The sequence below is a fragment of the Vitis riparia genome, chromosome 11 (genome assembly GCF_004353265.1).
Source record: "Vitis riparia cultivar Riparia Gloire de Montpellier isolate 1030 chromosome 11, EGFV_Vit.rip_1.0, whole genome shotgun sequence".
NCBI classification, from domain to species: Eukaryota; Viridiplantae; Streptophyta; class Magnoliopsida; order Vitales; family Vitaceae; genus Vitis; species Vitis riparia.
This window is the reverse complement of record NC_048441.1, coordinates 14,927,384-14,953,537: the sequence shown is the minus strand read 5'-3', so window position 1 is coordinate 14,953,537 and position 26,154 is coordinate 14,927,384. Positions and strand designations below refer to the sequence as shown.

Here is a 26,154-nt window from a genome sequence, read left to right as displayed (position 1 = left end):
CTGCTAACGGCATGCAGGAATCTTCTAGAATCTCCCTCCACGTGTCGACCTCTCATTGGTCCTCCAAACCACCAATCTGATTCCTCAACAACCAATCCGAGAGTGACACGTGGCTCGCTGGGGCTCCTCCACGTGGCAAAATCAGCTGCATGGAGAATGAGGCCCAAGTGGGGGTCTACAGGTTATTTTATATTATCAAATAGGTTTAATGAATCAGAATACCACCTACTTTTAATGAATCCAAATCCGACTCATAAGTTGGATTTGAGTTCTGTCGGAATAATTTTTTATTTAATTTCCGCATTCTTAACATTTATCCAAACATAGGAATAAGGGAGAAAAGGAATGAGATGTCTATTCCCACTCTCTATTCCCGTGCACCAAACACCCCCTAAAAGTAACAAAATCTTTTACTTTAAAATATTTATTTTTAAACCTCTATCGAGATAACAAAAGAAAATCAAAAGTTTTTTGTGATCTTACAATGATGTTTGATTTCCTTCCTTAATTACAACTCCAAGATTCATTGGATCAAGATGTATTTCAACATCAAAATTCACGTTAAAATTTTTTTTTAAATGACAAGCCACACATAATATCTTATAATGATAATATTAAATGGGATTTGTGCATAGTTTCTCATCACGACAAAGCCAAATAATTTGCTTATAACTTCCGACAATATATAACATAAATTAAATGAATGAAAGCAATACTAATAGAAAATATGTAAAATTTATTTACCATTATTGACCATTTATAACATTTATAAGCTTTTATTTCTTTTTCCTTTTTATATTTTTCTTATTTACTGCATTTGTTACTTGCAGTAAATTCTGACAAGGAAGTAGACTGTGGTTGTTATCTCAGGCTCCAAGCCTCGATTCCAAAAAGCCGAGTGTTCCCAAAAAAGGCACTTCTGGATCTCTTTGCTATTTCAACCCCTACATCAATGGTGTCTTAATTGCCCCATTCAGGTTATACCCAAGTGTTTTTCTTCTCTGTTTTCCTCTCAAATTCTACTGCATTTCTCTCTGTATGTATAATTGATGTGAATTGAGTAGTACTGTTTTCACCGACCAATTTAGTGTTAACTTGATGCCCTAGTTCCTGTAGATTTCATGCTTCGCTGGAATGGTGTTTGTGAAATCGGGTCTCTATCAGTTTCTGAACTTGCAATTTGGGTTGATTTGAAAATGGCATTTTGTTGTGTGTATTTTTTATTTATTTATTTTATTTTTTTGTGATTTGAAGCTTAGTCTGCCAATGCTTTGGTTTTGGATCGATGAGATTTTGAGATATGGCCAAATTCTCTGTTCTTGAACAATGTCTTGCTCATGATTGTGGCTTTTGGGGAAATCCAAAGTTTCTTTTAGTGGAGAAAATGAAATTGGTTTCTGAAGAGCGTTGTTGTTGTCGTGTTTTTTTTCCCCTTGGAAATTAAGATAATCGATATGCCTGAAAATAGCTGTTTTCTTGTTAAAGTGTTGGAAGCCTGGAGAACGGGAATTTGTTGTTTCTTGACAATGGCTTACTTTGGGGGAATTCTCTGGGAGCCATTTCTATGTGGGCAATTGCTGTATCAGTTTCATTTTGGAACTGGAAATAGTTCTGGCCTTCATTTCCTTCTTCTGTTGAATCAGTTTTGTGTTACATTATGTTTCTTTGCAGTGTATGATGTTTTGGATCAGTTAGTGTGTTGGATATTGGCAATTCCATGGTTGATGTGGAGATGAGCCACCAAAATGAGGTTCCTAACTCTGATGCAGAAGGGTTTTTCATGCGAAAAGTAAATGGGATTCTTAATGGTCCCATGGAAAATGAAGCACCAGATGGGAGTACCAAAATAATTTCTGAGTTGGGAGAGAGTGAAACTCTTGAATCTCTGGCACAGAAAGCTGGAGACGGGTCTAATCTCCTTGCTGATGGAAGTGTTTCAATTGTGTCTAAGGTATGTTTTTTTGGTGTAACCATTGCATACTTTTCTATTGCTTAATCTAAAAGCATCTCTCTGTCGATTTCAATTTAAAGGAATCTAGAGTAGAAGGCACAAATAACACAAACCTCTCCAGAAAAGGTCAAGGAAAGACTGATGCTGAGAAGCTTTCAAACAACAAGAGTACTGAAAGAAATAACAAATATGGGAAACATTTAGATGCAATATATGCTGTTTCAAATGGCTCTGTCGCTTTGAAGCAACCTCTTGCTCTTGCCACCAACCAGAGATCATCTGATGAGAGGCAGATTGCTGAAGGCATCTCAAATATTGATTCAAGCAGGGATGCAATGTTGGCAGCTGAGCCTAGTACCACCAAACTGTCCCTGGTAATTTGTTTCTTTAAATAACCTAATCACAGGTTGGAATCTAAGTTTAAAACAATTTCTTTTTAAGCTTTTGGACACACCCCTTAACAGTTAGTGATCGCAGTTTAATTCCATGTGTGTTGCACAGCAATCTAAAAAGTCTTACATGGTACCCCCTCCCATGAGCATGAAGGAATTGCAAGGCCATAAGTAAGTTGCAAGCAAAAGCTGAGATCATTGATTTTTTTTTATTTGAATAATGACAAAATATCTACTGGCTGAAAACTTAATCTGGGGTTCTGAAATATGGTTTTGCACCACAGGGAACAGACAAAGCATTTGAAACCTGTGAAACAGGGATCACCTGCTAAAGTTGAAGAAACAGCACATTCTGCTTCTTTGTATCCTTCTCACATTAATTCTTTTGCCAAGTTCTTATACTTCCTCAATATTCATGTCTTCTAGCAATTCCATTTTCACCTAAGGTTTTGTTATCCTTATTACTTCATAGAAGCCCTGAGGAAGGAGATGCTAAACCTCAACGAACAGGCCATCTTCCTGCATATGGCTTCAGTTTCAAGTGTGATGAGAGAGCTGAGAAACGAAAAGAAGTTAGTTTGATTCTTATTTGCACAAATTTACATTCATTTTGTGTTTCAGCTTCACTTGATCAAATTCAGGGATATTATTTTTTTATTTCTTTTTTGATTGGGCAGTTCTATTTGAAGCTTGAGGAAAAGACTCATGCGAAGGAAGTGGAAAGAACTAATAGGCAAGCCAAATCCAAGGTGAGAACATTCTGTGTTTACTGTTTGAATGGTTTTGTTGACTTTGATTCATTGATTTCAGCTGTCCTTTTTGGTGACTTTGAGCTCAAATGTTCTATAGGAGACTCAAGAAGCAGAGATTAAGATGCTACGGAAGAGCTTAAATTTTAAAGCAACCCCTATGCCAAGCTTCTACCATGAACCTACACCCAAGGTGGAGTTGAAGAAGGTAACTTCTATTCTAGTTGTCATGGATTGATATTAAGTACTGTTTGTTTTTAGTTTCTCACATGGGCATAAACGTCTCCAGTTATATCATATGTTTAGGACCTGAAATATGTTTTTGGAACCTTCTACTTAAAAGTAATCACCCCTCTTTTTTTCTTTGTTCTCATCCTCATTACCTAGAAAATTAATAACATCTACTGTTGATTCTTGGTCTATTCTTTGTTGTTAGCTAAGGTTCTCTATAGAATGGTTTATCCCCTAAGGATGTCAGTTTTGCTTCTGAAAAACTTTATTTTTTGGAGAAAGCTTTCCAGATAGATGTTTGTGCATAAAAAATTGTCTGCCTCTTGTAATTACTAAAACACACACCATTTACTCATGAAGTTGTGGTGAAATAATTATTTACATTTGAACCCACAACCAATAACCTAGGTTTGCGAGTTCAAGTTCCACCACTCATTGTTAGGTTGTTAACTACTGTACATTTTCTCATTTCCAGATCGAGTTGTCAATATGACTGTTTATCTAAACCCATCAAGGTATGGGATGAATGTTTGGTTGACTGCATACAATCATTCAGATACTCTAATTATGCTTTCTGATTGTATGTACAAGCATATTTATTCTCTATAGTACCTTTTGGTTACCTGATTTGAGTGTAAACCGAGATTCCAATAAAATATTTAGTTCTTAACCTTGTATTTCTCAAGCTCTGATGCAATATTCGGTTATTAACCTTCAGACTAAATGTTGATGGTCATGTGTCACAATTTGAGAGTGCAAACCTTTGTGGAAGTTATGATATCACAGTGGACTATTGAAGCCGCTGTAACTTCTGGTAAATATTTTAGGTTTGGTTGAAATATTTTTTGAACTTTGTCAAATGTGTGCTGATTTTCACTTCTATGTAGCTCCTGAAACTTAGAGGGATTTGATAAGACTCTTCTCTCCGCCTTAAGATTTTGTGGCCCTAACACTACCAAGAGCGTGCGGGTGTATCCCACTGGTTTTACTTCCGTCTTTTGACAGCTTCAATATGGAATATTTTAGTAGACAGATTAATGAGTTAGCTATTTAGGTCAGTCTGGAATTTGATTTGGGAAGAGTGTAGATGCACAACTAATCAACTTTCATTTATATGCAAAGATATGACTCCCTTGGCAGTTGAATCATGCACTGGTAATGAAATAAATTTCTGTTGGGCTTGTCTAATATACTGAGAGGATATTAAATTTTGTAGCTAGGGTTTGGGTTGTTAAGAATAGCAAGGGTTATAAGTATGTTTTCTGCTGGCTTCTGCTGATGGCAAATGCTTGGTTTGCATACACGATTTATGTGTCCAGTGTTAGTGTCGCAGGTGTCAAAATTCATTTCATCCCCAGATCATAGGATGTAGAAACTCATTTCTATTTCTAATTGGATACACACTAGGCCAAATTGCCATTTATATATTTGAACATTTTCAGTTTGGTGTTCTTTTTCTCAAATTCTTTAAATGATGCAGATGCCACCAACAAAAGCTAAATCTCCCAAGCTCAGCTGCCAGAAGAACTCACCAATGGCAGTCACAGAAGAGAACAGCAGCCAAAGCACTCGTTTGGGCCGTCTAAGTCTAGATGAGAAAACCACCCAAAATGGTCCCACCAAAAGATCATCCCCTCAGCAATTGAAGAAGCCACTCCGAAAATCTCTACCAAAACTTCCCTCACAGAAAACCACCTTAGCTAGTGGAACAGAGAATACCACGTCTCTTGCCCAACATCAGGAACATCATAAGGTGGAGCAGGAGGCAGGACAGACTTGTGAGCCAGCCAAAAGCCAAGTTCATGTAGATACAGAGTCTGCAGAAGAAAAGGAGCAAGAGCAAGAGCAAGAGCAAGATTCCTTTGGGGAACTAAAGACCGAGCCAACTGCTTGCTGAGTTCAACCAGGGGCAGCATTGAAATGGGGAATATGTATTCAAAGAACCCCAAATTCCATTTCTACTGAAATATGAAATAGTAGAATTATGAAGGTGTGAATGATCTTGACTCATGTTTTAGTAATGTTCACTTGTTCATAGCCTGTGGCAAAGAGGAGTTGCTATTTGTCTGCTAGTCCCAGTTATGGTTGTGTATCAGGATTTGATTTGCATTTCAGTATCATATTTTCTAATGATCACTTGTTTTATGCTCATTTGTAATTATTATTATTATTATTATTATTTTAAAATACCTTAATTTTAGCAAACAAAATGGAACCTCGGCAGCCTCTTAGAATTTAGAAATACCCACAAATCATGTAGGTTATGTTTGGTTCCCGGAAAATACTAAGGAAAGAAAAAAAATGCAAAGAAAAATGATTTTTTTATGTTTGGTTGTTCTATGAAAAATATAAAAGAAAATCAAATATGATTAAAACTAATTAAAAACTTATGTATTTTTAAATTATTTAATCTTTATATTGATGAGTTAAAATAAATAAAATGAGTTTGAAGTAACAAAAAAAATAATTTATTAATTTTTAATCTATTTTTTTATTTTCCTTCACTTTTTCTTTTCCTCTGCTTTTCCTTTGTATTTTCTTTTCTTTGTATTTTCTTTCAAATTTTCTAGAAACCAAACATAGCCGTAAGAAAAAGGCCGGAAAAACCGGGAAATGAAAAATATTCATCATGGCTTTCCGGGGCATTTCCGCAGAAATCTCAGCTGGATTTCCTGCCATTTTCCACATGAATTTGAAATTAAATTCATTTAAATTTATTAAAAGGAAAATTCTCATTTAGAAGGATTCTCCACGTGTTTGAATTTCACAGGTGGAGGTGGTTGAATCTTTTGAATTAAAAATAGAAGATTATAATTAGTATGAGAGACAGATGGGTGATAAAATAAGAGCCGTTGATGAAGAAATCAAACCACGTGGCAGTATCGTAGTTATGGTGGGGCCAAAATCAAATGGGAAATTCTGCGTAGAATAGAATCATAAGTGACTGGCTTAGTGGGGATAAAAATGGGAAAAAAAGAGTAAAAAACCGCAAACATAGCAGACTCAACACTCCTATTTGTAGTGAAAGGCCTAAAAGCAGCGCACAAGCTGCCAGTGATATGAAAAGGGCGAGAAAAAGAGAAGACGAAAAAAGAGGCGCTTGAGAGAGAGAGAGGAGATGCAGAGGCAAGATGAAACGACGTCGTCGGGGCTGTACGGAGGGGAGAGAGGTGCTGGCGGCAAGCTCCGCAAACCGCCATCACGGAAGCCGCACGCCACTCCCTATGACCGGCCCCCGCCCAATCAATCCCGCTCCGACAACGGGCGAGGTGGAGGCGGCGGCTGGTTCTCCAAGCCCGTGAATTTAGCCTACCGCCTAATATCCGGCGGCGCCACAAGGATGTTGCCGTATTTCTTCTCTAAATCGCCTTCCACTGATGTTCTTCCGACCTCCGATGACCAGGATCACGGTGAAGTTTCTTTCCTCTGAAATCTCTTTCTTCTTTATTCTAAAATAAATTGATTAGGGTTTCAGATTCAGGACCTGTTTGGATGTGTGTTTATGGTATATTGACTTGACTTGCCCTTTACTTTTTGCCCGTTTGGTCTTCATTTGTAATTGGCATTGTGGGTTTAGGCATTTGATGTCGAGTCGTGTCTGTTTAAGAATGAGATGGTTTGGAATATCCTAATCTTATCACAAAAAAAAGAAAAGAAAGAAGGAATATCCTAATCTTTCTTGCCCTCATTTACATGCAGACACAAACTATTAGAGGGAGCTCTCATTACGAATGCATATATCTGCTCCTTTTTTTGGTTGAAAATAACATAGTAATTTAACAAAGTTTTAAACGTTCCCAACTCATTAACCATCTTTTTGGAAGAAACCCACCGCCGCTTTAAAGTCACAGACGGCAGATTCAGTGACTCAGATGATCTGGAGGACGCTTCTTCCGTTGGGCACATTGGACACGTCCAAACTTCTGTACAACTGCAACGAGTTTGGATGCGTTGGCTGAGAAGTCTTTGTCATGCTTGTCTTTGTCATGCCTTTTCCTTCTGAATGCATTAGTAAACTTACCACCTTTCTCCATTTGTAACTTTTTGTTTACTGCACCGCAAATGGTTCTTTCAGCGCATAAGAAAGCTCAAATACATGGATCAATCCATATGTTGGGAGGGAGTAAATTGATAAATACAAAAAGAAAAAAAAAGGCTGCATTCGTTTTTGGAAGTGGTAATGCTTGGCATCTTGTCTCCATATCAATGGGATGTAGATTTTGGTCATAATGGAAGAAAGTTAATCTGCTGTTAGTAAAATGGGCAATGCTTTGTGGACCGTAGTGCTTTTCTATATAGAAATAGAACATGTCTAGAATATATGAAGTTGGAATATGAATCTTGAGTAGTTGATGCAAGTCAATAATGCAGGATTGTTTCAGAATTACATTATGAAAGGACTTCGTTTGGATGGACCATAGGAGTTGCTCTAATGGTAGTTGGCTAATAGGTATTAACTATCAGTCCATGGACAATGCATTGCTTGGATATGGGAGTCTTTTTGGTTGAGATGGTTTAGTCCCACTCCCACTTTGCTTGGTAGAACTATTGGGCTTTGGCTCTTGGTCCACTCCTGCCCTTTGTAGTGCTTCCGCAAGCCCTGTCATATCTTCTGTCATGCGTTCTGCCTTCCCTGTGGAAGAATGTTCAGCTCCTGTGTTTCAATGGAAGTTGGAATTGGATCTCTTATTTCTGCGAGCCATTTCTAGTCCTTTTTAAGCCCAGTAGAAAAATGAAAGATTACTTGTCTTTTCTTTCGCCTTAAATTGCTAATGCTCCGATGCTGTGAAACCCATTGGCAAGAGCAACAAAAGTGAGGAGTCACTCTGGGAAACTTATTGCTGGCATAAACAACAATGAGGAGTCGCCCCCTTGAGGCTTGGCTTAAATGGAAACCGTTAGGGTGGGAATAGGGAATTTCCGGTTTGATTGTGGATAACAATAGGAAAAAAATCACATTACCAATTAAAAGAAAAAGAGGGGGAAAACAACAATAAGAAGTGCACTTGTGTGACTTGAAGTCTCTAAAAAGATGGGGGTGGCTAAGGGGCATGGATTTTGATGGTTAGAAGGATTCTATTTGACAAAATATGGCTAGAAGGCTTGATGCATATCTTCTTTGCTAAAGAGTTTGTAATGGTTAGAATATGATGTTGGTAGCCAAATTTGTGAAATTTACAAGAAACTGATATTTGCATTTGGAGGCATTAGGAGTGTCATGTATATTAACAAACAACAATCATAATTGATTTGATTGTCCGAAGTTTGTTTTTTCTTTTCCTTTTGGAAGCTGCTACATATAACTTGTATTCCTAGAATATATTATAAAATATTTTTTTAATTAAAGTGAGTGAAAATGTGTTGGAAGTATTTTATCTGACATGAATATTTAAGAATAGTTTGAAAGTGAAACTTTTGGTATTAAATCAAAAAGGAGATGAGAGGAATTAAAAGATGTAAGCCTAGTAGCTTGGTAAAGGGATATATCAGTTACTGGCTAAGGTTCTAGCGCAAAAACTAAGTAGAGTGATAAGGAAATGGGTATCAGGCTTGCAGATGCTTTGTGGAGGATAGGTGAATTTTGAATGCGACACTAGTTACTTGAAACGCTTCATTGGAGATTGAAGAAGAGTAAGAGGGCAGAGGTTGTAAGTTTAAGATTGAGTAAACATTCAACCAGTTGAGAGTTTATGGAGATAACATTTGCACAGTGGATGGATCACTAGAATTTTCTTAAATGTAATTTGCTTGTCTTTGAGGTAGTTTAAGGGTTGAAGATGAGCTAGAAAAGAGTGAACTTATCCTAGTTGGTTGTTGCAGGCATACATAGGTTTGTAGCAATTTTGGAATTTGTTATAGAGATTACATCCTATAAGGCTAAGACAATGTGTTTTTAGTTATGGAGAGATTTGAGAGAAGATTGACCATTGGCAAGCTAGAAAAAAATTGTATTTGCTTGAGGTGGACTAATAGTTATTAGAAGTGCCCTATTAGCTTGGTGGGTATCCTTTATAAGATTTTGGCTAAAGTGTTAGTGACAAAAGAAGGTGGTGGGTAAAGTGGTCTCCAAGTCCCAAAATGCTTTTGTGAATGGAAAACAAATCTTGGATGCAATTTTTATTGCTAATGAGGCCATTGACTTGATGTTGAAAAGTGATGAATGTAGAGTTCTCTATAAGCTTGATATTGGATGCAATTTGTATAAGTATACGTCGTGCATTCATTTTCTTTAATACAACGCATGTTTTACTTATCACAAAAAAAAAAGCTTGATATTGAAAGACTTATGATCATGTAAATTGTAACTTCTTACTTTTGGTAGATAAGATGGGTTTTGGGAAGAAGTGGATTGGTTAGATTAACTAGAGGAGGTATAAGCCTTTTTGGGAGGTTGTTTGCACACCCATTTCTATGGAGGCTGACGATGTTATGGTTTGCCCACAAATAATGATCCTTTATAGTTAAGTCCTTCTACTCCTTTTTGGAAAATAGGAGAGTGGTGCCGTTCGCTTATGGTTATTCTTGGGTGCCATCGAGAATTAACTTTTTTGCTTGGGAAGCAACTTGGGTCAGGATTTTGACTCTAGATCAGCTCAAAAGGAGAAGTTGGAGGATTCCTAATAGATGCTACTTGAGTAAGAAAGTAGAAGAAATGACCATATTCTCATTCATTGTTCAAAAGCTCACTTATTGTGGCTGTTGATTTTTGAGGTGATTAAGTTAATTATACCCAAGTCCCAAGCTCGAAGAGGTGGTGTTGTATTTGTTGCAATCTCAGGTCAAGCTTGGTAGACAGGAGGCATTCCCTTGTGGATTTTGTCAGTAGTTTGAGTGCTTCACCTGATTGTTGAGTATTGTTCAATATTTTATTTTGTTTTTCTTCTTTTCCTATATTGCTTTGTTTTTCCTGGTGCAGTCTGAGTTCGTTTCCTGTTTACATGGTTTGTGCCATCCTTGGCACTTTTTTATTTATCTTATTAACGAACATGCTGAGAGAAATAAATAGATATTGTGTACTTCAGATCCCTCAAAAGTAGCTTTCTTTATATTGGCGGCTGTTTGGAAGAAGATATTATCAGTGGATTAGCTGCTGAGGAGAGAGCTCCTGTAAATTGGATTCCTGCGTGTGAGAGGGATTTAGAATGTGTCAAACATAAACGATTAATTTCTCGGTGGCCCAAGATCTTTTTCAAGGTGGCTTTGCAATTTGGTACAGTATCAGTTCTCTTGGAACAATAAGGGATGTGTTTCTCAAAGCTGGCATGGTAGGTTTATCTGGAGATGTATCAGAAAGATGTGGTTGGTAACCTTCTCCTTTGTTTGGTCTGAAGCTCATCCTGGAAAGATAGGGATGGGGTGATATTTTGATGTGCTCAAACTTATGCAGAGGAAGCTGGAGGTTTGAGTCCATCAAAAGATCACCTATCCATATCTTTCCATCTGCTTCAGACCAAACAAAAGGAGGTTAGCATTGCATGAGGTTTGAGTGAGACTTGGGAAGCTTGTGGATGTAAATTTTTCGTTTGTCTTTTCTTTTCGTGTAACTTGTGTACTCATGTACTTGGTTTACATGTCCTTTGATGTTTTCTAATAATATTTTGCATATTTTGGCTTTTAAAAAGATTGTTTATCTTAGTTGTGAAAAATAATTGCTCTTCTTCCTATCACAAGAACAAGGGATTGCTCTTCTGATATATTTTTTGATAGGTTACTCTTCTGATATATTTGTATCACTATGATACTTTTTGTCAGGTGAATTGTGGAGCTAGGTTCTCTAAGGTTATTATTCAACCAGTACTTTCTATTTCTTAATTTTTTTTTTTTATTTTTATTTTTTATTTTTTGTGTTCTTGTTCTGTTGCATATATCTGTCTCAAGCTTGTTCATGTTCAACATTGGTTATTTGCTTCAAATATTTCTAATTGATTAGTCCTTCTGAAACAGATAAATTGCATACTGAGGCGCAAGAAGATGCCAATAATGACAGAAAGGGCACTTTAAATGTAAGCTTTTTTCATTTTTATTGCTTATATTCATGCTTTTCCATGTGTTTTTAGGGCTATCCCATTGCTTGACATTAGTAACATGTACTAATCATCTATGCATGGAAGTGCAAACACTTATTACTTAGCTATATTTGCTTCAACAGAGCAGATTCTATTAGCTTGAAAACTTGACATTAGCAACAGCAACATTTTTGTTTGCTAGGGAATAACAATCTCTTTGAGTCGTATATGATTATTCTGCTTGGGTTCATATCCCAATTATGAGGGGAAAACATGAAACTTTGGAAGGCTTCATATATTTTAAATGTTGTAATTCATGAAAACATGAAACTTTGTTGTTAATCAGATTGTGTGGGTGGAGGATCAAGCAGTTGGGCTAGATGATTTCCTTGCCTCCTCACCTACATGCCATAACCTTTATTACTTAGTTTGCGCTTTCACTCAATTTCTCATTAAGCAGAGGGTTTAAGCTCAAACATACTTTCTCAACAAGAATGTGAGAAAGTGTTAATGTGGACACTCTTATTTCTGCTTGCGATGTATTCTTGGAACTCTTAGTAGCATTGACCTGAAGACAGTTATATTTAATTCTTTCTGATTCATTGTAATCAAAGAATTATTCAGTAGTTGTAGTTCTTATACTTTTACCACATCTCTATAATTTGATGGCTATGTTCTTTCGTTGAAAATACATATTTGTTTTCACCCCTAAAAGAATTGGGAATTATTTTATGCAGTTTGAAATATCCAGATCTGCTGGAGTAGCAGGTCCTAGTGGAACTGCAGAGGGAGCTAAGCCCGTTTCTGGTTTTGATCGGCACATACAAGATAAACAGGACAACCTACCTGATGATAGCGGGCTTTCTGAAATTGAGCAGCTGATGAAAGGGAAAAAATTTTCTAGGTAAACAACGATTTTCTGTTGTCCTGCCTGAATTGGTAGCAAATAGCTCTTCAACACGGAGCTCAAGTTTTATTGGCTAATTATAGTAACTACCTTTATTTTTACAGTTTCTGTTTCCTTCGTGTTTGTGTTGTCACATGCATGCAAATTTTCCTGTCTGTGCTTGTCAAACTTATCAATACCCATGCTTCCCCTTGCTATGTAGGGACCAAATTGATCGCCTAACAGAGATACTGTATTCAAGGGCAGCTGATCTTTCTAATTTTGAGCGGGAAAAGAAAAATTCAATTGTAAATACAGGAAGAGAAGCTGAAGGGAATCTCAATGCCCATGAAATTTCAAGAAAATCTGTGGAAGTAAAGCTGGACTTGAACAGATCTATTTGGGGAGTCTCTACTCCTCTTCCCTCGTCAACTGTGAGTGGAGTGGATAGTCACATTACCTGGTCTCTTGGGTCAATTATTTATGCATGAAAAATTATTTTTTTTCTTAGTAGATTAACTTAAAGCATTTGGCTTTTGATGAAGATCTCTTTATTAGTTACCTTCATTAGTTTACCTTTCGATTTCATAATAAATTTTTAGATGAAGCACATAGTCTACAAACATCTCTTTATTAGATGAAGAACTATAAGAGAATTTGCTATAACTTTCTTCAAGTGCTAAGTGGACAAGGAAAAAAAGGTAAAAGAAGATCAAATTTCATCTTACTCAATTATTGAAAATTGACAATATCATTTATGTGATTGGATGTACATTATAATTTCTAATTTTAGTTGCATATCCATGTCAAAAGAAAACAGCACACTGTAGTACATAAAATGTATGCAATGGGCACAAAAGGGCAAAACCATAAAAAAGAGAGAATACAAAAAACACCACTCTTTCTCAACAAGATCCCAACCCATCGACAAATTCAAATGAAAGGCATAAAGCCTTCTTTAATGTACATCCCAACCTTAGCTAGTAGGTTACTTAGGAACAAACATTTCAACATCTAATCAAAAAGGGCAAAGCCATAAAAAAGAGAGAATACAAAAAACACCACTCTTTCTCAACAAGATCCCAACCCATCGACAAATTCAAATGAAAGGCATAAAGCCTTCTTTAATGTACATCCCAACCTTTAGGTTACTTAGGAACAAACATTTCAACATCTAATCAAAATGCTCAATTTCAAATGCTCTTCGATTTCTTTTCCTTCCATAACGTCCAAAAAATACATGAAGGAGCAACTCATCAAATTCTCTTCTGTTTCTCCTTAACAATGAGCCATCCCAACTTAATAGAGGTTCTCTGACTATGGAAGGAAGTACCCAAATTACGTCAAATAAGAACAACAACTGTCATAAAGCCCTTGATTTGGCTTAGTGGAGAAGGATATGGTCAATTGATTCTACTTAGATTTTACACAAAAAAATCTATTTGCCAGTAGCTACCTCTTCTTTGGAGTCGATCTAACATTAATACTTTTCTCTAACCAGTTTCCCAAGCAAAAAAGGTTGCTTTGGATGGAACTCATAAATTCTAAAAGATCTTGATGGAAAGAGAATTGATCTCTCCCACTCCAAGTTAGAGTAGAGGGATTTAACAAAAATACTTCATTCTTGGACTCCTTCTAGATCATCCTGACATTATCATCCCTCCTCACCGACTTATCTTGCAATCTTGAAAAAAACATCTCAACAATATCCAACTCCCCATCATTTGTGTCTAGAGAAACAAAGATTCCAATGACCCATTGCACTTGTCACATCCCAATAATTTAGCACCCAAGCTTCTTTAGTTATTTCTAATGCAACTAAGAAAGGAAAGAATACGCACAAGGGATCCTCTCACACCATCTATCCTTTAACCCCTTCCTATTACCCCCTTACAAAAATAGTTTTACTATTGAATTACTCCCACCTTTTTTCTAATAGCTTTCCAAGCTCCAACCCCCTACCTATCTCTCACTTTAGGTGAATGCCAACCCCTTCATCCTTCCCAAACTTCCCCTTCAAAGATGAATATTTAAATCTATTCACCAAGAAGAGTCCAATTAAGGGATAAAAGACTTCTAAATAACCACCTCCCCTCTCTTTCTTCTTCTCTCTTTACTTCTTTCTATGCTAACATATGCTCATCTTACTAAATGCGGCCTCTTCTCCATAACCTCACCTCCCTATAGAAAACCTCTTTGAATCTTCTCTAGCCTTTACCTTATATTTCAAGGGATTGCAACTGAGGGCATGTGCAGATAGGCATAATGGATAAAGTACCTCAAATCAATGTGAGCCTTCCCTTTTTTAGAAATATATTGCTTTTTCCACATCGACAATCTTCTATGAAACCTTTGTTCCACTCCATCCTACACTGATATTGATATGAAAGGGGCATACCAAAGGCAAGCTTAAGTAGTAGACTAAAGCTCCTTAGCCCTACGACCTAACTCCATTGCCAACTCCTCCATATTAGCAATCCTTCAATTGGGATCAATTCACTTTTTTCCAAGTCTATTTTCAGCCCCAAGATTGCTTCAAACAATATAACTTAAACGAACCATTTAATCTTGAGAATCTTCACAAAAGATCAACGTATCATCTACAAATAAAAGGTGGGACATCTCCACTACCTCACCACCTTTCCCTTTCATTGTAAAGCTCGACAAATAACCACCCTCCCTAGCCCTCTCCAAAAGTTGATTCCAAACCTCCATGGCCAACACAAGTAAATATAGTGTGAGAGGGTCTCCTTGTCTCAAACCTTTAAAGTTCTCAAAAAAACTTGAGGGGGTGCTAATCAACTACCTCACCACCCTTCCTTCACTTTAAAGCTTGACAAATAACCACCCTTCTTGGCCTTCTCCAAAAGTTGACTCAAAACCTCCATAGCTAACATGGGTAAATACGGTGAGAGAGAGTCTCCTTGTTGCAAACCCATAGAGTTCTCAAAAAAACCCAAGGGGGTCCCATTGACTAGCATTGAAAACTTTGCTGTGGATATACACCATTTGATTCATCCAATCAATTTCTAGCCAAATCTTATCTTTTCAAAAATTAACAAAAAAACACAGTTAACATGGTGATATGCCTTTTCAATGTCAAACTTACAAATTACTCCACTAGATCCACCCTTTAGCTTGGAATCTATAGCCTCATTGGCTATAAGTGCTTCATCTAGAATTTGTCTTCCTCTCTAAAGTCATTATGGAACTGGGAGACCATTTTTCCCATCACCTTCTTTAGTTTATTGGTTAACACCTTGGCTAGGAGCTTATACAAGCCACCCACTAGGCTTAAGGCGTGAAATCTTTCAAATCCTTTGCACCATCTTTCTTTAGGATTAACATAAAAAAGGTAGCGTTTGGACTCCTTTTAAATTTTCCTTGATGATAGAAATCCCTAAAGAAACCCATAATCTTATCTTTCACAAAATCCCAATTGTAATGTCAAAAAACCCTAGGGAACCCATTAGGACCGAGAGCCTTATCCTAGTTTAAAACTAACAAAGCACAAAACACCTCGTGCCTTGTGAATGACCTCTTTAAACGCTTTATCTCTTGCCTTTCCAAAACATGGAAGGATATGCCATTGATATCATATCTCTAATCCCTTATTTCAAACAACAGATTATGGAAAGCCTATGGCACTCCTTCCTTAATCTTGTCCTCTTGATAGAGCCACTCCATTTATTTATCAAATTTTTACAATAGAACATTTTGTGTTTTCATATACTATTTTGATATTATTTCTTTGTTTCATCAATATAGAAAGCCCATAACCCAATTTTTTCTCTCTTTTATTTTTCATCACCTTCTCAGAATGGTAAAGTAACAATTGTACCTCTTTATTTGATATCAACCAATGAAGATATAAACTATGTATTTATCTATATTTTTTTGATAACAAACAACGATTTCTTACAGAAGGAAAGAATGAAATAGTGTTCAATGATAATGAACGGTTTGACCAAGCTATAAAACATTCTTTTTTGTATACCTTTGTGAATTGGGCTAGGGTGTATTTAGAGTATTATACTTTGTCCATGATTGATTTTATAGAGTGGTTGTTTGTCAAGTTAGGGGAAAGGTTTTTTATCTTTCTTTTTGTCTAATTTCTTAGGCAATGTTTGTATACCTCGTGTGTACTGTTCTCGCCGCTTCTAGGCATTTCTAATATAAACAAACAATGATTTCATTGTGATGAAATATTACGTGCCAAGTAGTATTTATCTATATTTATGGCAACTCTTTTTCTCTCTGTCTTGTATCTTCCTCTCACGATACTAAGATATTAATTGTAACCATCTATTTATTGTTAACCAACCAATTAAGTTGTCAACTTGAAACTTGAAAGTCAACCACAAAAAATGACTATTCTACTTTCTCCATCTATCTATGCCTTTGCATCTTATAAAGAGGCTTGGATAGAGGAGATGTGGGATCATTCTGGAGGTGAAGGGGTTTGGAGTCCCAAATTCTCTAGGCCCTTTAATGACTGAGAGGTGGAGGAGGTGGAAAGATTACTTGTGATAATTCAGGGGAGGAGGCTTAATCCTCTTGCGGAAGATTGTTTGTTGTGGAAAGAGACAAAGGATGGGATTTTCTCAGTTAAATCTCTTTATAGCATTTTAGTTTCAAGAAGAGGTGTTCAATTCCCTATCAACATTATATGGAATCCTTGTGTGCCTACTAAAGTGGGTTTCTTTGCTTAGGAAGCTTTTTGGGGTAAGGTGTTAACTTTGGATCAACTCAAAAAGAGGGGTCGGTGTTTAGCCAATAGATGCTTTCTTTGATGTGAGGAAGAAGAATCTATTGATCATATTCTTATTCAGTGCTCTAAGGCTAGAGTGTTATGGGAATTATTATTTGCTCTTTTTGGTGTTTCTTGGGTCCTGCCTTGTTCGGTTAGAGATACCCTTAGTGGGTGGAGTGGCCTTAATATGGGCAAGAAGCGCAGAAAGGTGTGGAAGGCAGCCCCCTCGTGTATCTTTTGGACGGTGTGGAAGGAAAGAAATAGGATTGCCTTTGACAATGAGGAGCTATAAATGAATAGGTTGAAAAATTCTTTTGTTTGTAATCTTTGGGCGTGGTCTAAACCAGTTGTAAATGAAGGTCCTCTCTCTTTACTTGGTTTTTTTGATTGGCTAGGTGCTAGGTGAGGGCTGGTATTGTATTGCTGCTTCTTTTTGTGCCCTAGGGCGTCTCTTGTATACTCCCTGTATGCTTTTGGGCCTGTTTTTGGGGCTCCTTGCTATTATATGCTTCTTTGTGTGTTTGCCAATAAAAAAAAAAAAAAAATTAGGACTTTCAACTTTTCAATTAGCTGTATATACTTTCCAACCATATTAATTTGTTTAAAAGATTGTATAGTGTTATACTAGTGTATGTATTATGTTTGCTACCACCTCTAGCTATTATTAGGGTGCGGGTAATTTGACAAAGATGTTTAGATATGTCAAGGTAGTTCATGAATAAAGAAAGATAAGGGTTGTACAAAAAAAATAAGATATTAGAAATAATCACATTACTTGTTGAAGAATATAAATAAACAAATACATCAAATGCCTTCAAGAAAGAAGTATAAGAAAATGTCTTTTGAGAATAGAAGAAGAGAAGAATATGAATGTGATCGGTGTATGGTTTGGGGAATGAAATGTCTCTTTCTTTACCATTGGTAGTCATCATTTCTTCTCCCTCTTCCTTATTCTTCCAAAAGCCTCATTGTCTGTCAAACCAACTAGGCAAACCATACATGATTCAACACATTGATAACAAATTAACTGATTTTCCCTTCCTGAAATGCCAAAGTAGATAACCTACTATGGCAAAGGGATCCTGAACACCAGCTTTAGCTTTAAAATGCCCATATCTCTCCCTATAGACTTCCTCCTCTTTGATTTCTTCCAAGTCCACAACAAACACAAGGAGCTATCACCCATGTACCTCCACTCTTCTTCCTAAGAAATCTTCCATGACATTGCTCATGTAGATTTACCATTATCCTGACATCACACACTATATCACCTATGAACAGAATCAAAATACAGATTCAATGCAAAATCTTGATGAGGAAGCAAGTGGTTGGCCATCCATTTGGTACTTTGCAAATGCAACACCAGTTTTCTAGCACCACCACTTTTCATACAAGGTGGTTAATGGTGAATATTACTATTAGAGCCCTCTATATAGCTTGCAGGTGCTATTTTTGCCTCCTTTGGTGGTTCCATTTTTCCATTTCCCTCTAAATGAAAAAGGAAAAATTACGATTGAACAGCAGTCCAAAAAAGGAATGACATTTAAAGGCACCCTCATCCATTTGGTACTTTGCAAATGCAACACCAGTTTTCTAGCACCACCACTTTTCATACAAGGTGGTTACTGGTGAATATTACTCTTAGAGCCCTCTATATAGCTTGCAGGCGCTATATTTGCCTCCTTCCTTTGGTGGTTCCATTTTTCCATTTCCCTCTTAAGTGAAAAAGGAAAAATTACTGATTGAACTGCAGTTCAAAAAAGGAATGACATTTGAAGGCACCCTCTTGCACCACACCCCTTTCTATGGGAACCTTCTCATCCATTCAATTTCCATCCTTGCTTGGTTGCTGGTGAATGGCATCCTCTCCTGTTGCTTCTCTCCCACCTCCCACAACTGTAGCCTGTAAAGGGTATAAAGAAAATCTGTCTCCCGCTTCTCTTCCATCCCCACAACTCCAGCCTGTAGATGGTATGAAGAAAATCATTGACCATGTCTAACTCTGACTCTTACAAATGTCTGGAAAATCAAGTCCAAAAGGAACTCACCTCACCCTCCAATCCAGCATATAATCCTCCAAAATAAATAATTGGTATAGAACTTGGTTGTTTGTCTTTGCCCAATGTGCATTGAATGCAATATTTTCTTCACTACATATCTTAATTTGGATATTGTATGAAATTTTGCAGATACAAGATGAAGTTGGTGCTTCACCTGTTGAAATTGCAAGAGCATATATGGGAACTCGAACATCAGAAATAGGACTTGGTTCTAAGAGCATAATAGCAAAAGATGAAAGAACTTTCCTACATAGTGATGATATTGCATCAAATCCATTTATTGCATCACCTTCACCAAAGCCACCTATATGCTGGCCAGGTGCTATGGTACAGGATCAACGCAGTTATTTAACCCCACAGGGTCAAAGAAGCAGATTAGGAGTTAATAATTTTCCCCGAACTCCCTATTCTAGAACTATTTTTTCAAAGCCCCACTCCAAGGTATGTGGAAATGAATTCTTTTTATTATGTTTTTATTTTTAAATTTTTTAAACATGCTTCCTTTTATGATTGTTTTCTTCTTTCATGTCATCAGTCAACTCAATCACAAGCTGATAGCAGTAGGCACCTAAACACTCCATCAACGCCCTTGCTGCAATCACAATCTCCCATTTTTGAACAGGTACGTTTTCATTTTGACAATCTTCTGAATTTATGACTTGATATTGATGTTATTTCTTTCAGCTACAATGATCCTCAAAAAGTATGGGGTGAATTTTGTGGGAATTTTCTTTCTTGGTTTGTACTCAGGGTTATAAACAACTTAATGAGAACCAGTAAGTCATAATGAATTATTGTTATTGTATTGGCTCTTTCAGCTTGAAATAATCCATTGTTTCTTGAAAGTTGAAAGGATAAAAATGGTCAATGCCATAAAATCAATTTTCTAAAAACCAAAGAATGGATTCTGTGGACATTTTTTTATTGGTACTACCCCTATTAGCCACACTGAGTCTTTATTAATATATTAATTGTTAGTAATGTTGACAGATACTGTGAACAGATAAAACCCCAAATGGTTAAGCTCTTTGTAATCTTTTTGTCTTTCAAATAACCAAGCAAATGTTTCACAGGTCATGAATGAAAAAGGAGTAATTACAGTTTAGATATGTTCCTGGTTGTTGAATTCCATCTTGCACTCTCTGAATGAATCTTCATTAATCTATTAGTTGTTAAATAATGCTTACAAAATAGAGTGAACAGATGAAATTACACATGTTTAAGCACCTTGTTATCTTTTGGTCATTCAAATGCCAAGCATCTGTTTCACAGCTTATTAATGAAAGAGGATTCATTACAATTTTGATAGTTTCCTGATTGTTGAATTCCAAATCGCTCCCTCTGAATAAATCTTGTTTTTTCTATTATTGTTTGGATGCTACAGTGTTGCCTCTCTCTCCCTCTCTCCCTCTCTCTACCCCTCTCCCTCTCCCTCTCCTTCTCTCCCTCCCTCTCTCTCTCTCTCCGGTGTAGCATTTAGCATCTTTTTGTAGTGTTGTTGGCCACTTGCTCACTTTTTGCAGTGTACCTTGTAGTGTTTCTTTGGAGTGTATTGATGGTCTCTTTCTCTCTTTTAATAGTGTACCATGTAGTCTCTTTGTAATGTGTTGGTGGTCTCTCTCCACCACCACCACCACCACCACCTCCTCCACTTCATGAACTCATACAACTTATAGGTGTATATGTATATTTACAAGCAGATACACATGCCATCATTATGCTAGTGGGCATCATATTGTGCTCTCTCTCTCTTGTTTGCTTACTTGCTCCCTCCACCACCACTTAATACACCAAATACTACATATGTATTTGTATAATACGCATGTATATACACATGTATATACACACATGCTATCACATGTATGCTAGTGGGTATGGCATGGTTTGCTCTTAAGGTAGTTGTGATGGTATTTTTGAGGTTGGCGGGGGGTGTGTGGTAACAAAAGCAAGGTAATACCATATTTGCAACCACCACCACCACCACTTAATACACCAAATACTACATATGTATTTGTATAATACACATGTATATACACACATACATGTGTACACACATGCTATCACATGTATGCTTGTGGGTATGGCATAGTTTGGTCTTAAGGTAGTTGTGATGGTATTTTTGAGGCGGGTGGAGGGTGTGGTAACAAAAGCAAGCTAATACCATATTTGCAATTCGGTGTTTGAAGTATGATGTGAAATGGCATGGTTTGGGGTATAAGATATATGTTAAACATGCCTATTGGTTATATATGCATTCAGGTGATATGTTCATCTAAGGAAAAGAAGGATTCATTCTTGTTTATTTCAATTGACCTTGGAATTTTTTTGGCAATCTTAGTGATACAATTTAATTAAGCATAAGGTGTAGAACTAGAAAATTGGAAATTCGTTATTTAGTCTTGTCTCCATGGTGATTTGTTAGACTAAACAAATCTGACTTGTAAACGTGTGTCAACATTCAACACTTGCACCCAAGACCTTATAATAATATAGGATGATACTAACTAGAAACCATAAGGAATGTAGTTGAAAATTTTAATAGAGTATTAGTACATTTCTCCATTCAAAATAAAGATTGTAGCATCAAGTGCCAAATCCAAATTATGGTGGAGGTTGTTGAAAAGAATTCTACCATCATGAGAGGGTCTTATTGGAAAAGCGATTTAATGTGGGAGTTTAAGCTGTGTGGTGAATAAAATAAGTTTAGCCATTAAACAGGAGCAAAGAATACAATGGGGAGGAGTGTTATTGAAGAAATAATATTTTAGTGGGGAAGGTTAAAGTGCCCATGGCGGAGCTCCATGTCTAGTTTATTATATTTTTTACTTGAAAACAATGTCTCTTATAACTCGTTTGTATATTTTACACTGTTAACTTTATGGTGTATTCCCTTTTTGTTTCTTGCTGAATTCTCATCAGTATAAGCAAGTAGCTGTACTCTGATCTATTTCTATCTGTTGAGGATTGCGGTGTTTGTTGGGTCAATCAAGCTGGACATTTGGTCTGACCCTATAGTTCAAAACTGGGAAGAAACTGGCTTATTGGCTGAACACACCAATAAGTCTTATTTTTCTTTTAATAGATAACCCTTTTTTTCCTGGTCAGAATTGAACCTGGAACTCCCTACATCCCCAACTTAATCCTTTGCCACCTGAGCTAGGCTCAAAGGGCTGGGCACACCAATAAGTCTAAAAAAATGTGAAAAAGCTCTGCATGCATAAGAAAAAAGATTGGAATGCGATAAATGTAAAACTTGTGATGGTTTGCTTTTAGCAGGAATGCCTGAATATGTTTTATCACCAAACTTTAGGTTCAGTATTTCTCTAACTCAGGCTAAAATATGGAATGCCTCCACTTTCTCTTTTATTTTAGTTTATTTTGGCGAGCATAATGCAACCTTTTACCTGATTGGAAAGGAATAGCTTTCTTTTTCATGCTATCTCACACATCTGTTTTCTATGTTAAAAGCAGAAAAGTACCTATAAAAAAAAATGTTAAAAGCAGAAAAGTGAAGTCATGCTGTTGGTTCTTGCGCTAAATGGAACTTTTAGGGTCTAATCGAATTCTGTTAATTGCCCAGATTGCCGGGATTGACTGGCCAGCTATTAAACTAACTGGTTTAGTGGATTTTATTTTCCCCCAAGAAATTTGTGGTCCAGTTATGTTAGAATATCATTCCCTCATATTGATTCTTGGAAGTCTTCATTTTAGCACTAGTTTTAGCTAATTTTCAATTAACATCTAGAACTATTAAGGTTTTCTGTTTTTGTTTTTTATTATTTATTATTTATTTTTTGTGCTGCAATAGAAAATTCCTCTCTACTTCATTTTTTTTTTTTTGGATAGGCTTCTCTCTACTTCATTTTATTTAATGCTATAGTTGTTTGCTTGTTCTATGCCTATACTTTTTGCAGTGCGTATGCACTCACAAATGTACATATCTATTGTGTTTTATATTCATTCTTCTCACAAATTATTACAATATGCAGGTTTTGAAAATTGGAATTATAAACACATGCACACACGCAAACACGCACGCATGTATACCTATCCCAACTTAATATGTATTTGGAATTAAATATTTGTTGTGTCCTTTATATGAAGCCTAATAGTGAAATTTTGGTTGCATTTTCTCAAGTCTGTGTCTTACATCATAGCATGAAGTTATACAGTATTATTATTATTATTATTATTATTATTATTTTTTCTGAAAATTGAATTCTTATGGGTAAATGTTTTGAAATTTGAAATGGCTACTCTTGTTTATTGTATCCATAGGTGAAATCAAGGAGCAATGTGTTGGATGACGGCAATGGATCTGTAGGGCCCATTCGTAGGATAAGAAAAAAGACTGTTTTGAGAACTCCCAGAGGACCTTCATTTTCTCATTCTGCTTTACATGGCCCTGCACTGGTGGAAAATTCTGATGCATCCAAAGGCTTCTTCCCTGATGTCAAGAAGAATTTGCAACCTGGAGCATCAAGTAGCACTTCTAAATTTCTGTCACTAGACAATAAGCCACACAGCAATGAAGTCAGTGTTCCAACCGTTCATCCACAATCTTCTCTGATGGCTCGTAAGATATTGGAGCACCTTGATAGAAATCCACCGACCCCCAAAGAAAAGTTGGATGAATTAAAGCTAGCCACTACATGGAAGAAACCGTCATCTTCTGAAGTTGCTACCACAAGTGAAAATACTGGTACGTCACATTTAGGAGGTTTTGATTTTCATAAAAATAAAAATGTAGTTGACCGGAAGTTTTCTGCTCTAGGGAGTGAACACAGAAGTAACTCTCTTTTCAAAGTTCAGCAGCCAGAAAGGAGGGCCAATGAAGTCACTGATTCTGTAAACAAGAACGCTTCAGTGTCCAACATAGTCTTTGGCAACACCACTACAAAACATAATGAAAATGCAGGGCCTTCATTAGTTTCCAAAAAAAGTCTTGATGTTCAAATCAAGAGTCCACATGAGGTATTTCATCTGTCTAATGTACTCCATACTTTGTCTTGAATGAATGTGTCTATAATATAGATACCAATATTTTCACATTCAGCTTTAAACTTGAGATTCAAGGCCTTGGAGGAGATTACTGCTTCAACTTTAACTGAATTGGTCCTTAAACTATCATGCCACGTTGCTTTGATGCATGTCTTGATATATGGGTACCGTAGTAGTAAGACCTTAAAACTGTCATGTTCTATTGATATTAGGTTGGTAAGATCTTACACCAAATGTTGCTTTGATATATAGTTACCTCATTGAGGTTTTCTTGGGTTCAGAAGTTTAAGGTCATTGTCTTCTAAATCCACTTAAATGTCCCCTTCAAATAATTTAGTATGGATCTTTTTTCCCTTTTGGTATGTTCTTTTATGACTCACATTGTCTGTTTTTTCCAGAAGATCATGGGGTTCCATGATGGGAAGCAGAATGAGAAAAATCAGCTTTGGCCTCTTCAAATTCAAACTAATGGGCAGCATACATCTAAGATGGTTCACTTTGGTGCTGGGTCTGAAGTACCCAACCTACAAAAGAAGCCCCAACCTCAGGTTTCGGGTATTAAACCGATCTTGACATCTATTTCCATCAACAAACCTGATCCAAGCACAATTTCTTCTAATAATAGCTCTGGATTTACATTCCCTGTTTCTGCTTCTTTTGGTGTACACTCTGAGCCACCAACTCCATCAATCATGCCGTTATTCTCAGCCAGCAGTGTTCATCAGCCAAAGGAGGGACATGCTATTCCTTCATACAGTTTTGGCTCCAAGAGCTCTAACCCAGCTCTTGTTTTCTCTTTCCCCTCTACAAGTAGTGCCTCTGTCCCTAATGATGCTTCCAACCTCAAGTTCAACATCGGATCCGATCAGAAGACTAGGTTATCTTTCAGTTCAGTAGGGAAAGATGCCATCACTTATGTCAACTGAAATAGTGTTTAAATATTAGTTTTTTTTTTCTTTTTTCCTTGTTCCTTTTATCTTTTTTAATATACTTCTTATGGGTATAAGCCGATTCTTTTTTTTTTTTTTGCTTTTGTGTGTGTGTGTGAAGAATCCTGAGTTCTAGCTCACATGCTATTGCCACTCTTTTTCCCGTTCTTTACTTTTCATCTTTTTAGATGTTTGATTCGAATTTTATTAGCTACAAAAACGGAGAAAGATTGGTGCATTTAGCTTATTTGCTTTATTTTCTGATCAGTTTGTGTTTTCTTGTAAGTGCTTCCTCTGATTTTATTCCTTGAAAAGGAAGGCACTAAGAAGGGGCTGTTGTTCGCGTGATTCTGTGAAATCAGAGCATCCCCATAACTTCATGATCAGAGGCTGTAATGTGACCAATGCCATTAGAAATCAGAGCCATCCCCATGGCCCATGGTACCCACCGTTAGACCCTCAAAAGAATTTTCTACTTTTGTTCCCTAAAACACTCCGCCTTAGTGGTTTCTGATAATATCAATGTGTCACCCATGCGTCAGAACTTGTGATTCTATTCTTTTAAGTGGGAGTATGTTTGGTATACGTTTTTTCAGGTTGGGATGGCTGTGACTTGGGTAGTTGATATTTTGGAATCACACTGCACGCTTTAATTAAATAAAAATACCCTTCTGTATATGAAAAAATAGCAGGTTGTTTGGTGATTGCCTCGATCAATTGGAGACAGTGGTGACGTGGAAACCACCTCTGACTCTGATGAGATGTTAAGGTTTACAAATCTAGGATTCTTGATGAGAAACATGAAATGATGATCATAGATTTTATTGTCTGTAAGGACTAAGGAGGGAGTCAAGCAAACAAAACTATATAGATTAGATTCCTCTTTGTCTGATGAGTGCTGCCTGTAATCGAGTTTTTCTCTCCTTTAACTCCTAATAATGGTTTTTATTTTTTTTTATTTTTTAAATAGATGTGAAATAATATTTTATTCATATTAATTTTTTTTCTATTTATAATGTTGATATTTCTTTTATATCATGGATTTTATTCCTCTTCTCTGTTTTTATTTCTTTAAAAAATTGATTTTACCCATTTAGGAAAATTTTAAAAATACCAAATTGATAAAGGAATGTTTTTTTTTTTAAATGTTAGAAAAACCTTAAAGAATGTTTTATTTGGGCTTATGCATATTTGTT

General features: G+C 36.5%; 2 protein-coding genes across 4 annotated transcripts; both read left to right on the top strand.

Annotated features, from left to right (window-relative positions):
- The first annotated feature begins 869 nt into the window (after positions 1 to 869).
- LOC117925701 (protein WVD2-like 5) lies at positions 870 to 5,474 on the top strand. Of its 2 annotated transcripts, none has more exons than XM_034844775.1 (9): positions 870 to 977; positions 1,672 to 1,951; positions 2,032 to 2,325; positions 2,453 to 2,514; positions 2,628 to 2,705; positions 2,816 to 2,915; positions 3,021 to 3,092; positions 3,193 to 3,300; positions 4,804 to 5,474. In XM_034844775.1, exons 2-9 carry the CDS (start codon positions 1,718 to 1,720, stop codon positions 5,218 to 5,220), a joined length of 1,365 nt encoding a protein of 454 aa, XP_034700666.1. In that variant the 5' UTR covers positions 870 to 977; positions 1,672 to 1,717; the 3' UTR covers positions 5,221 to 5,474. The 2 variants fall into 2 exon arrangements, with proteins under 2 accessions (XP_034700666.1, XP_034700669.1); XM_034844778.1 differs by lacking the exon at positions 870 to 977 and adding an exon at positions 1,012 to 1,036.
- Positions 5,475 to 6,348: 874 nt separating this feature from the next.
- On the top strand, positions 6,349 to 25,243 carry LOC117925211 (nuclear pore complex protein NUP1). 2 transcript variants are annotated; one of them, XM_034844149.1, is made up of 9 exons: positions 6,349 to 6,733; positions 11,268 to 11,326; positions 12,067 to 12,233; positions 12,439 to 12,649; positions 19,158 to 19,469; positions 19,564 to 19,650; positions 23,307 to 23,730; positions 23,803 to 24,002; positions 24,431 to 25,243. In XM_034844149.1, the coding sequence occupies exons 1-9, from the start codon at positions 6,442 to 6,444 to the stop codon at positions 24,953 to 24,955; spliced, it is 2,277 nt and encodes a 758-aa protein (XP_034700040.1). In that variant the 5' UTR covers positions 6,349 to 6,441; the 3' UTR covers positions 24,956 to 25,243. The 2 variants fall into 2 exon arrangements, with proteins under 2 accessions (XP_034700040.1, XP_034700039.1); XM_034844148.1 differs by having other exon boundaries at positions 24,428 to 25,243.
- Positions 25,244 to 26,154: the final 911 nt, after the last annotated feature.